The sequence below is a fragment of the Saccopteryx bilineata genome, chromosome 7 (genome assembly GCF_036850765.1).
Source record: "Saccopteryx bilineata isolate mSacBil1 chromosome 7, mSacBil1_pri_phased_curated, whole genome shotgun sequence".
Taxonomy (NCBI): domain Eukaryota; kingdom Metazoa; phylum Chordata; class Mammalia; order Chiroptera; family Emballonuridae; genus Saccopteryx; species Saccopteryx bilineata.
In genome coordinates, this window is record NC_089496.1 from 106,381,703 (window position 1) to 106,396,046 (window position 14,344).

At 45.6% G+C, this 14,344-nt stretch overlaps 1 protein-coding gene across 3 annotated transcripts; it reads right to left on the bottom strand.

Moving 5' to 3' along the window:
* Window positions 1-211: 211 nt before the first annotated feature.
* On the bottom strand, window positions 212-13,914 carry NSMCE4A (NSE4 homolog A, SMC5-SMC6 complex component). 3 transcript variants are annotated; one of them, XM_066239741.1, is made up of 11 exons: window positions 13,507-13,914; window positions 12,842-12,919; window positions 10,578-10,708; window positions 8,108-8,259; window positions 6,098-6,197; window positions 4,857-4,947; window positions 3,717-3,751; window positions 2,530-2,578; window positions 1,491-1,585; window positions 1,313-1,399; window positions 212-368 (listed from the first exon to the last, which is right to left on the bottom strand). In XM_066239741.1, exons 1-10 carry the CDS (start codon window positions 13,796-13,798, stop codon window positions 1,325-1,327), a joined length of 1,098 nt encoding a protein of 365 aa, XP_066095838.1. In that variant the 5' UTR covers window positions 13,799-13,914; the 3' UTR covers window positions 212-368; window positions 1,313-1,324. The 3 variants fall into 3 exon arrangements, with proteins under 3 accessions (XP_066095838.1, XP_066095836.1, XP_066095839.1); XM_066239739.1 differs by having other exon boundaries at window positions 3,717-3,811; window positions 13,507-13,912; XM_066239742.1 differs by lacking the exons at window positions 6,098-6,197; window positions 8,108-8,259 and having other exon boundaries at window positions 3,717-3,811; window positions 13,507-13,913.
* Window positions 13,915-14,344: the final 430 nt, after the last annotated feature.

Here is a 14,344-nt window from a genome sequence, read left to right on the forward strand (position 1 = left end):
TGATACCTGAGCATGTTTTAGCGGTAAAAACTTTTATACGGTACAACTCTATGTGTTGACAGCTGCCTTAACAGATCAAGAGATGTAAAAGAACCAGAATGATCTATAGGCCATTCACAACGTATCTAAAACTTCCAGGGGGACAGGCCTAGAGAAAGAAGAAACTCTCCCGATAACAGAAAATAAAGAGTAACTACAATTATTTGCAAATATGGCAGTGAGTTTCCTTTAATCAAAGACAACCATGACAAATTCATCAACTATCAAAAGCTACATTTAGTAAAAACAATGTCTTTAAAAATGTTCAGTCATACAATATATACAACACATGCTGCTTTCCTCTTTGGATTTCACTATCCACTGGAGTCCTAAAAAAAGGGGAAAACAGCTGGTTAACAGTTTATAAACCAAAAGTTGATTTGATATACACAAATGAAATCTAATTAGCCCCTCTGAGTGAGCAGGGTCCGTGTTAATCATGTTAATCCATTAAATGTCTACCTTACGCTAATACTCCGCACTCCCTCAATTATCCCAGAACAAAAGAAGCTCAATAATTGAGGTACATATAAAGTTTACATTAAATAATAAAAAGCTCATCTTAACTCTCAAAAGTCAGAGAAAATCTGAGCTAGAAAAAAAAAAAACCTTAGCAAGGACTGGACTCAGAATCCTCCGTATTTTATAAACAGATTACAGATAAGGCAAATAAAGCGGAAGGAGACAAATGACTTGGGCACAGTGTAAGGGGCGGAGCCCGCGGAAGCCGGGTCTGACTGCGGTCCACCGCTGTGTGCCGGACAGAATGCCGGATCCTTACTAAGGTTTCCGTCTAGCGACGTTTTCCTTAAGAACGAAGAATTACGTCAGAGCATAACTCGCATAACTCAAATTTACGAAGCGTCCGTTTACTAATTTCTTTTCAAAGGAATCCCCCTTTTCTGCTCAGTCCCTACAAAATAAGCAAATCTAATGGCACATTAAACACAACTGCTGGGAGCATTCCATAGTCCACTTCTCTTACTCATCAGTTTATGTTAGGGGCTAAAAAAAAGCCAAACAAGAACAAATTCCTCCTGCTCTGCCTCTCCCCACAGTGCACCTGAAGCACATCGATGTAACTGACTCTAAGAAGGGAGCTTGCCACCACTAGGTCCTGTTCGGCCTTGGTCACCAGCACGCAGTTCTAACAGTGGGCGCTGGGGGGAGGGGCGAAACCCAAAATTCACCGGAATGTGACAAAGCAGGATGGTCTGGAAGGCCAAGGAAAGTGTGATAGGAGCTTGCAGTTGTCCCCCACAGGAACTGTTACCTCCAGCTGGTGTCAGGCACTGAGCCTCTGCTGGCTCTGGCCTGGAGCAATCACAGGTTCGGAGATCTCAAAGGTCTTCACAATCTCCTGGCAGGGAACAAAGAACACGTGGGCTCTGGGGCAGGGCTACCGAGGTCCCGGGGGCAGGGCTACCCGTGGGCAATGGGCACGGTTTTACCTCCCAGTCGCGGTAACTTAGAGCAATAATTCCTTGGTTCCTGATTTGGCTGTTTGGGTCAATGCCATCCCTTTCTTCATTAAGATTGACAGGCTCTGTTTGAAAGAGAGAAGTTGTCAGAGGTTATGGAATCAAAAGAGGTCATCTAAAAAGAGAGCGAGGAATAACAGGAATGAAAACTATATTGAGAAGATACTTAAGACTAGTACATACTCATTAGGACCTCATGCATCATTGAGTTGTAATATTATTACAGTAGCAAGTAATCCATTTGCTTCCATTAAGAAAGTGTAGTCGACTTACATATTCCTATCAGGTAAAAACCTCTGCCTGTCATCTCTCTATGTACGGACCACAGAGCTAAGCCCAAGTGAGTCCAACATGAAATTGAGTAACATATAAATGCAACAGAAGTACTTTGTTCTCTATAGGAGGCCCTCAGAGGAGAGGCGTAATGGAGTATGTGAAATCAATCAAGAATTAAAGATTCTCTCAAAGAGAGAAAAAGCTGGCAACAGGGAAAAATAGAAGAAAACAACGAAAATAACTGCAATGACAAGTTTTCTAAATTAAAACTTGAGGGAAATTTGATCATTTCTTATTAATCTTGACAGTAGATGTTGAGTCAATGATATAGATCAGCAATTTTCAACCATGTGCTGCAGGAATGTTTAAAACAAGCAATACCTATTTCTAGTCAGGGGCACAGACCATGTTTTCCTTAGATTTTCAAATGAAAAAATGACAACAGCCAACACAAGAGCCATCCAGTGTGAATTTTTTTTTTGGTGTGCCCCAGAATTTTGGTAGTTTATGTGTGCCACGAGATGAAAAAGGTTGAAAACCACTGACATAGATGAATCCATTTGTTTTAAACTATGACCATGTTTTGGATAGTTTCCATTAATTGAGCAAGATTATAAAAATTTGTCACCTAAAATGAAAACTCTTTTTTACATTTAGTAAGATATATTTCATAAACTCTAGTACCAAATATGTTTTCTCTAAAACTAACCTCTCTGAATATAGGATCATTTACCTATTATTGGCATCCGGTCTTGGTCAAGTTTTATTCTTGCAAAGCCATCCTAAAACACAGAAGAAAGATTTTAGAAGACTAAACTTTAGATCCAAAACCTGTTTATCATTGGATAAAAAAATTACTCAATTAGAATGTTCTGTTATCTCAGACAATGAAAATATGTAACAATGAGGCGATCACATGGGCATGACGACGGTAACATCTTTCTTTTTAGGGGCTACCCTCTCTCAGGCTTCTCAACAGCTGTTTTCACCCTGACAGCCTCCACCCTGAGGCTCTCTTAAAACTCAGTGTTGGCTCTTGAACTGGTATGTAACATATTTTTGAATGCTCACATTTTATTACGCATTAATTCTATCAATTTACCATTGATAAATATGCCTTTGTTATTATTTCTGGGAAAACACTTTGGTCAACACAAGTTTTTTGTCTCAGGTTAAGATCAAATTCATTTTACACGTGCAGGAAAGCAACCTGCTAAGACTCCAGACAGTCTAATGCAAATTTCCATAGTACCTTTTTTTTTTTTTTTACCTATTTTGAAACCATTTCAAACAGAAAGTTACAAGCCTACTGTAAAGTCCTCCCATAAATCCTTCATCAGCTTCACCAGTTGTTTGAGTTTGCCACATTTACTTTATCAATCTATATATACAGCGTGGGGCAAAAGTAGGCTTAGTTGTTCATATAGAAAACAAGACAATAAATGAGAATACGGGGCTAAACTGTTCCAGACACTCACAACTGTAAACCTCCTTTCGCCCACCCCTGTATATTATATTATTGATTTTTATGAGAGTAAATGATAGACAACCTGACCCTTTCCTGTGTACTGTATTCACTGTGTATTTCTTGAGAACAGCGATATTCTCTTACATAGCATGACCACCATCAAATTCGGGAAATTTAACATTTATACCCTAGTGTTGTGTAATCCAGAGTGCCATATTCAAACTTTGCCAATTCTTCACTAAATAATTTCTAAAGGGAAAAGCCAGCACACAAATTTTGAACGTGCTTCTTGTTTTAGTTTCTTCTGTCTCCGGGTCAATTATTAGTCTTTTGTTCCACTGGGCCTAAATGCATACTGGGGAGTACAAACGTCTTTGCCAGCTCCCTCTAACAGCTTTTATTATCTGTCTTTTTAAAAGCCACAGAAAAGCCATGAGAGAAATAAATCTTACCCTCACAATGAAGGAGACGTGAAAGATGTTTTCCACTGTGCGGGGGAAAGAATGCGGATCAACCACAAAGTCAAAGAAGGATATGGGCGTATCAGCTACAGGGAAAAGAGAGGGACAAGATTCTTCAAGGCAGGAAAATGACTTTCGTTCATCAGTAAGACCAAGATGCTCTCGCATTAGGCTGTGGAGGGAAACAGGCACTCATCCTGTTGTGGGAGTGCAACTAGATATAACCTCTTCTGGATGGCAATCTGGCAGGTAGGTGAAAATCAGGCATGGCCCCTGGACCTGGCCACGCCTCTGCAAAGCTGTCCTACAGAAATGTCAGCAGCCATTCACAGCTGCTGTTCACACAGGAGTAAAACGCTATAAAGAGCTTCCTCATCTATTAACGGGAATGGATACATGCATGTACGATACAGCCATACAGTGGGAACCCCTGGAAAGAAAAAGGGGCATCTTCATGCATTGGTAAGGACAACGTCCACACGAAAAAGTCACGTTAGGGAAGGATGTGTGTATTATGATTAGCTTTGAAAAGTGCCCCCCCCCAAACAAAACAAAACCCAAAATCCTAACAAATGAGCACTATTTATATGACCGGCATAAACATATCTGAAAATATCATTTTATTTAACAGGAAAGACATCCCATTGTCTAAAAATAAAAAGTTAGTTCATCAACACCCTCATGTGGAGCTTCTAAAGGGGAGACTCGTCGTGACATACATTCAAACACTACACATACATTCAAACGTTACACATACATTCAAAGTTACACATACAACAAACGTTACACATACATTCAAACGTTACACATACATTCAAACGTTACACATACAACAAACGTTATACATACATTCAAACGTTACACATACAACAAACGCTATACATACATTCAAACGTTACACATACATTCAAACATTACACATAACTGAAAATGCCTTAGACCAGGGGTCTCAAACTCGCAGCCGTGCGGCCCGCAGACTAATCAAACTTCGTGGATTAATCTGCGGGCCAGTCTGCGGGCGGCATGTGGCCCGCGGGCCACGAGTTTGAGACCCCTGCCTTAGACCCTCTTGTTGAAAGTGACGCGTGTCTAATACAATCTGCCCCGTTCTGAACCTGGTATCACACTTACGATCGTCTCGAAAATATGTCTGCAACAATCCTAAGATCCTTTCCACTTCTTTTTCTGTTGCTTCTTGGTGAGATTCTTCCATTCTTTTTAACTGAAAATATAAAAGTCCTCGTCAAGCCGAGTGGCCAGCGTGCCTGCCTGCTAACCTTTCCTGCTCTCCTCCGCACCCAAGAGCCTCTTTCACTGGGGATGTCTTCTTCCCCATCTTAGTACTTACAGCAAAAAGGAAACATTCTCAGTAACCTTTTTATACTAATTTTTTAAACAGAGGAATAACATTACCAAAACCTACCATTTCCGGGTTGAACATAAAATAGAAAAATACAAAAGGCTACGTCAGAACAGCGGTTCTCAAATGTTAAGTTTTCCAATATTTGGCTGTCACAGCTGGGGTGGGGGGCAGAGACGCTGCTGGCATGCAGGGGGGTCCTCGTTACGACTGTCTCAACATACGACATTTTGCTTTGACGACGCTCACTCACTCCCACAAAAACTTTTAAGAAATTGAGACGTGAGTGTCTGGGCGTAGGCCGTTAGTGTGGTGTGTGGTACTTGCGAACTACATGGGCGAACTGGTTTGGCTGCGCAGCGGAGGAACGTGTGGTAACTGTATGAGGAAACTGGTGGCCCTTAGCATGCTCACCCACGCCATTTTGGACTGTTAAAAGCGCCCGTGTTCCGTTTGTGTTAGGGTAGGCCCACGTTTCAACTTCCACCAAAATTCGGGTTACGTCACTGCCGTAGCAACCGAACGGTGTCGTCACCCGAGGACCCTCTGCCGTGGGAAAAGGCCAAGGATGCGGCTAAACCGTCCTACAATGCATAACAGACCCTCAAAACAAAGAACAATCCAGCCCCCAAATGTGGACAGTGCTGAGGGTGAGAAACCCTGGTTTGGGAGAACTGATCCAAAGCACAGAAACAGGTTCAAGCTAAGACAACTACTAGTCAATCGAATAACAAATGAAAAGGCTTGGTCCTGGCCAGCTGGCTCAGTCCATAGAGCGTCCTCCCGGCCCACTGAGGTGGAGGGTTCAACCCCATCAGGGCACATAGGAGAAGCAATCAATGAGTGCACAACTAAAAAGGAAACCATGAGTGGAAAGAGTTGATGCCCCCCCCCACCGCCCCTGTCAATCAATGGGAAAATTTTAAAAATTAAAAAATGGCACGTATGTTATTTTAACAGCTATTTTAATGTTAAGTGTTTTTTAAAAAGCGACATTAAAAAAAAAACCAACCTGGGCAGGCATTTCCCCCTCCTCATTTATGGTCCGAGTCTTTTTTGGACGTTCAGTTCGAGGCTTTGGCACAGGACACTCTCCTTGTATTGAACCCAACCTAGTAAGAAATAGGCTTTCATGTCTTTTTTGGTTTGTATTCTAAACAAACTAACTGACAGCAGCTCCCGTGGTCTATTCAAATTCAGGGGAAGCAGCAGTGACCTAAGAGCTGACACCAGACCAAGATTCTAATCAGGTCTGTGGCCTCCTTTCTGCTCCCTTCGTGTCTCTTACTAGAGCCCCAAGGCTCTTCCTCACTCAGCCCTGGAGGCCTCCTCAAACACCTTTATATAATATTTAGCTCCGAGCAGTAATCCAGCGAATATGCCTCTGGCCCTCCTGGCCCTCCCCCTGGCCTGTAGTCTACGCAACAGAGGACAAACAGCCCCACTGGCGTTTAAAGCCTTTGGGCGAGGTGTGCCAGGGTGGGTGGAGGCTCCCGGCCTGGGGTTACAGAAGCACCTGTCTTAGGATAACAGGTCAAGCAGAGGCCATGGGATTCCTTTCCCATCTGGACTCCCTCCACCTCCTAAAAAAGCCCTAAGGCAGACATAAGCTAAAGCCACAGACACATCGTACAGAGGCCAAGGCCCCAAGAATTTAGATCCAAGCGGTCCCTACAATTGAAGAAATCAGAGTACACAGCGTAGACAAATACGTATTCATGCACACAGATTTCAACATAACGTGGTAGATCCTCTAGTGGCGGACTCGTAGTGCTCAGGTGGTGGTCCAACAGCATCTGGGCAGAGCCATCTACCCGGAGGGGGGGGGGAATCCGGTTGGGAAACCTGACCCGACTCAGATAGCGCTGTCCGTAGAAGCTACTGGAGGCTCCCAGTTGGGGCCTGTGGGATGAACAAACCTTACCAATTGGAAAGATGGGGAAAAGGACGCTGCCGGCCAGAGGAACAGCCACTGCAGGGTCACAAAGTTGTAGGTAGCTCACCACAGGTGCAAGTGGGGTTGGAGGGTGAATAAAGCTTAAGTCCCCATGAAAAGCTCGCTCTACAGCCCAGGACTTAGGACAGCCCAGAACTCTGCAGCAAAAACAGAGATGGATCCAATACTAAAGGGTTTGATCTCTATGCTCTGATACATAAAGGGCTTCTGGGCACCCCAGTTCCCGAAGGCTTGTTAAAAACAGATGCCAATGTCCACAGCACAGATCTATTCCTTGTGCCCCTCCAAAGCCTTCTGAGACACTACCGATCTCATGGTTTCAACAGGTGAATCAGAACAGACAAACAAGGAAGGAACAACTTGGGGGCAACCCTAGAGAAAGCATCTACTCGGAATGAGGCCCGTCCAGGCCAATGCTGTCTCACAGAGGAGCCGCTAAGAGCTGTGCTCCAGTTCTCCATAGGACCCAGCCAGGAAACGAAGACAGGAATGAAATTTCATCTGGGTATAAAGGAACCCTTCGTAAAATTACAGCTGCATCCGAAAAATGAACTGGGCCCTTGATATGACGAGCGACTCAAGTGGTCCTCAAACATTGGTCTGTAATCATCCAACAGCTAAATCTACTGCTCACAAACATTACGGGATATTTTATTGCTTCATATTCATTTTGAAATATCCCCTAATGTTTGTGAGCAGTATATATAATAAATGGGCACTTTACATATACTGTTAGAATCTTAGGATACCCTTTAGAGAAGGTGTCATCCTCCTCCATAAGAAAGATTTTGAAGATGATAAGACAAAGCCAGACATCATGCCATTGACCCAAAGTCTCGCATGCCCTAGTAAAGCAGGTTCAGGTCCACGGCCTTTCCTGCTTAAACAGCATGAGGTTCCATCCACATCAAGATTCTATGGGCTTTTCAATCAAAGTTCCTCAAGTCTCAAAACAATGGCATCATGACCGTCACCTCCACCATATCAAATAACTTTTGTCCCTACAAAGGAAAACAAGTAAGGTTTACAAAGGGCTGATCTGTAGGGTTTTGAAAACAATCTTACAGAAAGTGGAATGTATGGGTTTTATTAAAGGTGTTTTCTGCTGTTTTGCCTGATATTTTCCAGGAGTCATAGACTATGAATTCAAAATCAGAACTATCTTCATCACGGATGAGTTCTTCAGCTTCTAGCGGATTTACACCCATATGTGTCAGCTACAAAAATGAAGGGAAACAGAAAACCCCAGTTAAGCCACAAGCAATCATTCACCACATCCAATAATTTGTATCGCTAAACTTTACGGAGCCAAAGGCAAAGTCTGTTTCAGTGTCTGATCACGTTGCCTAAATTTCTTATATAACTTTGCAAGTTTGCCCCCCAGGGGTCTTTTAGCATTACCAGGAGACATTTTTAGTTGTCAAAACAAGGAGTAGGGTCTAGTGGGTCGAGGCCAGGGAGGCAGCTCAACAGTTCACAATGCACGGTCCAGGACCTCACGCCAGAGACCTCCCCAGCCCCAAATGTCCCCGGGCCCAGGCTGAGCAACCCTGCTCCAGCCCGCTGCACACTGCGGGATTTAGAGGTGTCAAAGGAACTAGCCTACTGGGAATTTCTGTATTACAAGTAGTTCATTTGCAAAATATTAGGAAAGCTGTACGAGGATTAAAGAATGAAATCACATCCCAAATCAGAAGCTCTGAGACGGGAACATGGAAGTTGGGCTGGCATTCAGACTTCCATGTTTGGCCCGCCCCAGAGACCTCAGTTCAGTGTGTCGGCCTCGCCCCGGGAGACACTCGTTCATCTTCCTGGGGAGAGGTGGCGGAAGTCTCATCGTTCTCTTATCTCAAACTAGCCTACCAAAGACGGATTATATTCGATTTGCTTTCGGGGAAAGTACACTTTTATCACATCACAAAATTATAAAATGTCTATACGTTATCAAACTGATAAGTCATGTCACATAAAAACAATCATTAAAGAGCCCTCAGAGAGTTTAACCCTATTAAAGGGAATTCAACTTTAAAAAGAGGCTGCGAGAATGGGTCCGAGAGCAATAGTCAGCGCCCCCCACCGGCTGCCAAACACCGCCTGTACACTTGCAGGGGAATGTTCCAATTCTTGTCTGGTCAAATCTACCCATTTTTTCTTTATATTTGCTCTTATACTTGGAAAGGTCTTCCCCACATGGACATTAGACAGCTATTAATTTAGGGTTTTACATGGAATTCTTTAAGACTTCTGGAATTTGTTTTGATCGTTCGTTTCACATGCAGAGCTTACCCTGATAAATAAAAAGTAATTCTAAAAAACACATAAATCCGTATCAGGTCACTTTACTGAGCTGTACAATAGTGTGCATTTTAAAAATGCATTATACTTGAAAATATAAAGTTTTTTTAAAAAAAGAGAAAAACTGAAGGTTTGAAAGTAAATTAAGTTTAAATTTAAAAAAGGCCTGACCAGGCGGTGGCGCAGTGGAGAGTGGAGAGAGCGTCGGACTGGGATGAGGAAGACCCAGGTTCGAGACCCTGAGGTCGCCAGCTTGAGCGAGGGCTCATCTGGTTTGAGCAAAAAGCTCACCAGCTTGAGCCCAACGTCATTGGCTCAAGCAAGGGGTTACTTGGTCTGCTAAAGGCCCACGGTCAAGGCACATTAAAAAAAAAAATTTTTAAAAGAAATTTAACATTTTAAAAACAAACATGTCATACCTTTACAAAATTAATTTATCTGGTCATATCTCAGGGTACTAAATCATCTTAATAACCATTTAAAAAACACCTAGTCAGAAAGTCAATGTCTTAGCAGAAATGCTAGGATAGAGGTTGGCTCAGAACAGAATCAAGAAAAAAAAAAAAAAGACAATAGAGTAAGATAAAAAAGATCAGTCTCAATCAATCTCACTGTGCTTTTTGGGGGTAAATCCATCTAGGAAAAGTTTCAAAATTTCAGGAAACAACCATTCAAATGTATTAAAAGGCAAAGAAAAATAAATAACACAATAGCCAAAAAACAACAACAGCAACAAAAAACCCACATACAAAAACAAAACAAAACAAAAACCCAAAAGCGAAACCCCGATCATATTCATCTGGTTCTGAATGGTTCTGAAATAGTCTCCTAGACAGACTAAAACATGCCCGTCTACCAGACCGGACTTGTTTCCAGCTGAGCCTGTCACCTGAAGGGTGGGCAATAGCCCACCGACCTGGGCAAAGGTTCCAGGTCACTGAGAATAAACTACAACACTTAAGTGAACTGACAGGTGACTGAGGAAAAGAATATGGCCGTCTGTAAGTAAACACAGCAGAGTCTTAGAATGCTAGAGATTTTCAAACTGCTCTGAGCTCCTACCACATAGCTCTTCTGTCATTTATACAATTAGGTCAGATCCCTGTGAAGGAATCTGAGACCCAGGCCCCTCCACAAAAAGTAAAAATGAAGTGAAAGCTATTTGCATATGGATATAAGCAAAGTAGATAATTATGCAGACAAAGCATTTTTCATTAAGATTCTGTAGCTTTGAACTTACTAGAGTTTCAACGTATCTTAACATATCAAACGAGCTCAGGTCAGAACGCAGCTGCTTGGCCTTCTCTTTGCCCAAATCAGAAGCCAAAACCAGAAAGTGGGCATCTAGGACTGCTTCTCTTGCTCGGGACACTATTCAGAAGAGAAGAAAGATACGCACGTTATAAGCCACAGTACCACCGGTGTTTCCCTTACATTTCCAACTAGTTACTCAGCATTTCCTGTTGGCCCAAAAACTTCAAACATACCCATCTCGCTCTAAAAACTGGCTCCATTCTCCAATTCACCAAAACCCGGAATCAAAGCTGACGAGTCTAAAGGCCTGCTGTCTCCATTTTTCCCACTCCTGAGAACTGAACCACAACCTCTTAATAATCACGGTTTAACAAAACGATCATCTCTATCCCGTGGCTTTTCCCTGGACTCCAATAACCCAACCGCGTCACTAATATCACGTGGGCCAGTGTTTTTTGTTTTGTTTTGTTTTTTACAGAGACAGAGAGAGAGTCAGAGAGAGGGACAGACAGGAACAGACAGACAGGAATGGAGAGAGATGAGAAGCATCAATCATTAGTTTTTCGTTGCAAGACCTTAGTTGTTCATTGATTACTTTCTCACATGTGCCTTCACCGTGGGCCTTCAGCAGACCGAGTGACCCTTTGCTCGAGCCAGCGACCTTGGGTCCAAGCTGGTGAGCTTTGCTCAAACCAGATGAGCCCACACTCAAGCTAGCGACTTCGGGGTCTCGAACCTGGGTCCCCCGTATCCCAGTCCGATGCTCTATCCACTGCTCCACCGCCTGGTCAGGTTTGTGGGCCAGTGTTTAAGTCAGATTGAATGCCCCCTCTACGTTGACCAGCGCTCGGGAAGTTGTCATGGAACTTCGGCTGAAAGAACCTTACGGGCTGGAGAAGCAGTAACGCCTCCCCATGGCATCACAGGCATATTTGACAGAGGAGATGAGATTTAAATAAGCTTGAGTGAGAAGGGACTGGGGCAGGGAAACGGGGGATGCAGTATGGGGAGAGGAGGGAAGGCCCGCCCGAGGGACCTGCAGGGATGGGGACTGGGTTCATCAGCCCCCACAGGGAACAGGGAGCGTGAAAAAGGGCTCTGGGAACACCAGCAAAGGCAACTGAAAAGGAAGCCAAGAAGAGATGAACATGGCAAAGATCAAACACAGAAATGCCTACCCCGGGCTTGGTCCTTCCTTGAGGCTATTTCATTTGAATCACCGATCTCCTGGGCACTCCTCAGGCTGGTGACCTTGCTGACTCCAGTTTCTGTTTTTATAAGTCATTTTCCCCCTCGATATTATTTCAGGAGTTACCGCAAAAGTGATGATGAGAGAGAAGCTAGAGAGACCCGTTCCTGGGAGGTTCCAGGTCTCCCTCGCCCATGAGCCTCAGCACACAGAGTGAAGACAATGCTGCCCTCTCTGTCCTGGGTGGCTTTAAGGCCTCCGCAGAAACCATCAAATCCAGGAACGCCGAAATTCTACAACTCTGTGTTTGTGGACCAACTCCTTGGGCCCAACTGAGTAGGTCAGTTGGCTTTAAAGAGGTGACCCAGCCAGAACAAGCAAATAGCTGAGGGGAGAAAGACCTCTGGATCAAGACTGAACAAGATGCCCAGTAAAATACCGAGGGAGCGATCGAGTCAGAGTAACCGCCAGGAGACTGCGTGGGGGTCCAGCCTTGGGAAAAGGAAGAAAAAGCTAAGGAGGGTGGGGGAGGGATTTGAGCAGGTAAAAACAAAAGGCTGATTCCAGAAGGTTTTGATGAGATTGAGTCAGTAGACAGGATGGAGAATGGTTAAGGAGGTGTGGTCAGGGCAAGAGCAACAAAAATCTGAGAGCATAGGGACTGAAAAAATGTCAAAAGGGGACATTCAACACTTAAACCACTAGTCACAGCAGGAAATGCCTAGATATCAAGGTTCTAGTTCTGACAGCAGTAAGTACAGTGGAAAGACCAAATGTAATTCATGTAAAGTTCTCAAACAACAGAACCACCTAAAAAGAAAAACAACGGATGGCTGGCTCCGCCGCCAGGATTTCATAGAAAGTCCTCAGTATACGCTTAAGGAATGGCAAGTAAACGGTACAAGGGATATCACTGCAACAATGGAAACAGTGCCAAAACTAGAACAGCTCTGTTATAAAGGTGGGAATTGTCTGATATCCATCATTGGATTGATCCATCATCAAAATTATCCTAAAACATATGACAATAAAGAGCGTGCCTCTATAAAATAATGCGTTACCTTCGTTAAACAGAGTGTTGGCCTCTTCCAGGACCTCTGTTAATTTGTCACCGGCATTCAATATATCCTCCCGGTTTTCTATTAAAAAAAAAAAAATACAAGCTTTGGGAAATGTGTTGATCAGTCATCAACAAGTCATTGACAAAGAGACACCAGCCAGCCTCAAAGCCCAAGCACCCTCCGCTACTTCCTGGCTAATTACTTCAAACATCTTTTTAACCAAAAAAGGCGCGTTAAGAGGAAGGTGACTGTGCCTCTTTCAAGCAACGTGAACTTTTAAAAGGAGACCTTCAGTGCTCCTAACAGAGTGGTTCTCAAACTCCGCAAGTCACACGCGCCCCTGGAGGGCCACCTCCAGAGTGGGATTGGATTTGTATGTGCAGCAGTTCCCTCGGGTGACACAGCCGCCGCTGGGCGGGCGAGTGACCACACTGGGGAACGGCTGAAGCCTGAAAAGGAGCCAGGGGTCCGCGTGTCGCCTCTTCCGCGTCGGAGCCGCCTGGACTCGGGCGAGTCGCCAACCGCGCCCGGCCTCCAGCGGTGCCGTCCCGCCCGGCAGGGCCCTGCGCGCCCCTGCCAAGGTCGTGCGCCTCGATGGACACCACAGCGGTGGGAAACCGTGGGGAACCAATGGAGGCGCCAGGGCGCCCCGCGCCCAGCCTTACGTTGGACCGAGTTGATGAGCGCCCGGTACTGATGGCGGATCTGGCGGCACAGGCCGTGATCGGTCTCCGCCTCCAGGGTCGCCGGGTCCACCATCTCGTCCCCGGAGTCCGACGGCTCCCCCTCCTCCAGGCTTGGGCGCTCCGGGGCCTCCCTGCGCTCGGGCGCGGCGCCGCGGCGGGACGACAGCGGGGACCGCGAGCGGGAGCGGGAGCGGGAGCGAGGACGGTCTCGGTGCGGGTCGCGGGCCCGGCCCCGGGCTTCGGGCCGGCGGCCACTGCTGTCTCCGGACATCGCGCCAATTCGCCGTGTAACTTCGGAACGGCGGAAGTTCGCGCCAGAAACTGAAACCCCCTGCTCGGCGCGAGCGCCCTCTCCCCGCAGCACGCGGCTCCGGGACCGCGCGACAGCACAGCGACGCCTGTGGCTGGAGGCCGGAGGCAGGCCGGCGTGCGCCGGGCAGGGTGAGGGGCAGGGCGCTCCCCGCGGCGCCCGAGGGGCCGCGGGTCCCGGAGCAGGCGCTCGCTCCCTGGCCGCTTGAGTGCCAAGACCCCGCTTACCCTACCTACTAAGGTGGTGGTTAGAGTCTTGCCTGTCCGGTGCCCCGTGCCCACCCCACTGGACCTTCATTTTCCCAGGGTCTCTTTGGCGCCTCAGCACACAGCCACGGGCTGGCACGTCCTGGGCACAACAGCACACATTCAACTCTGATAACCATCCTTCTATATACCTGTCTGCACCAGGACAGTTTATGTAAAAAAAAAAGGGGGGGGGGAGGGAGAGAGAGAGGGAGGGAGGAAGAGAAAGAAAGCTAGATAAAATTATACCTACCTCTCAAAA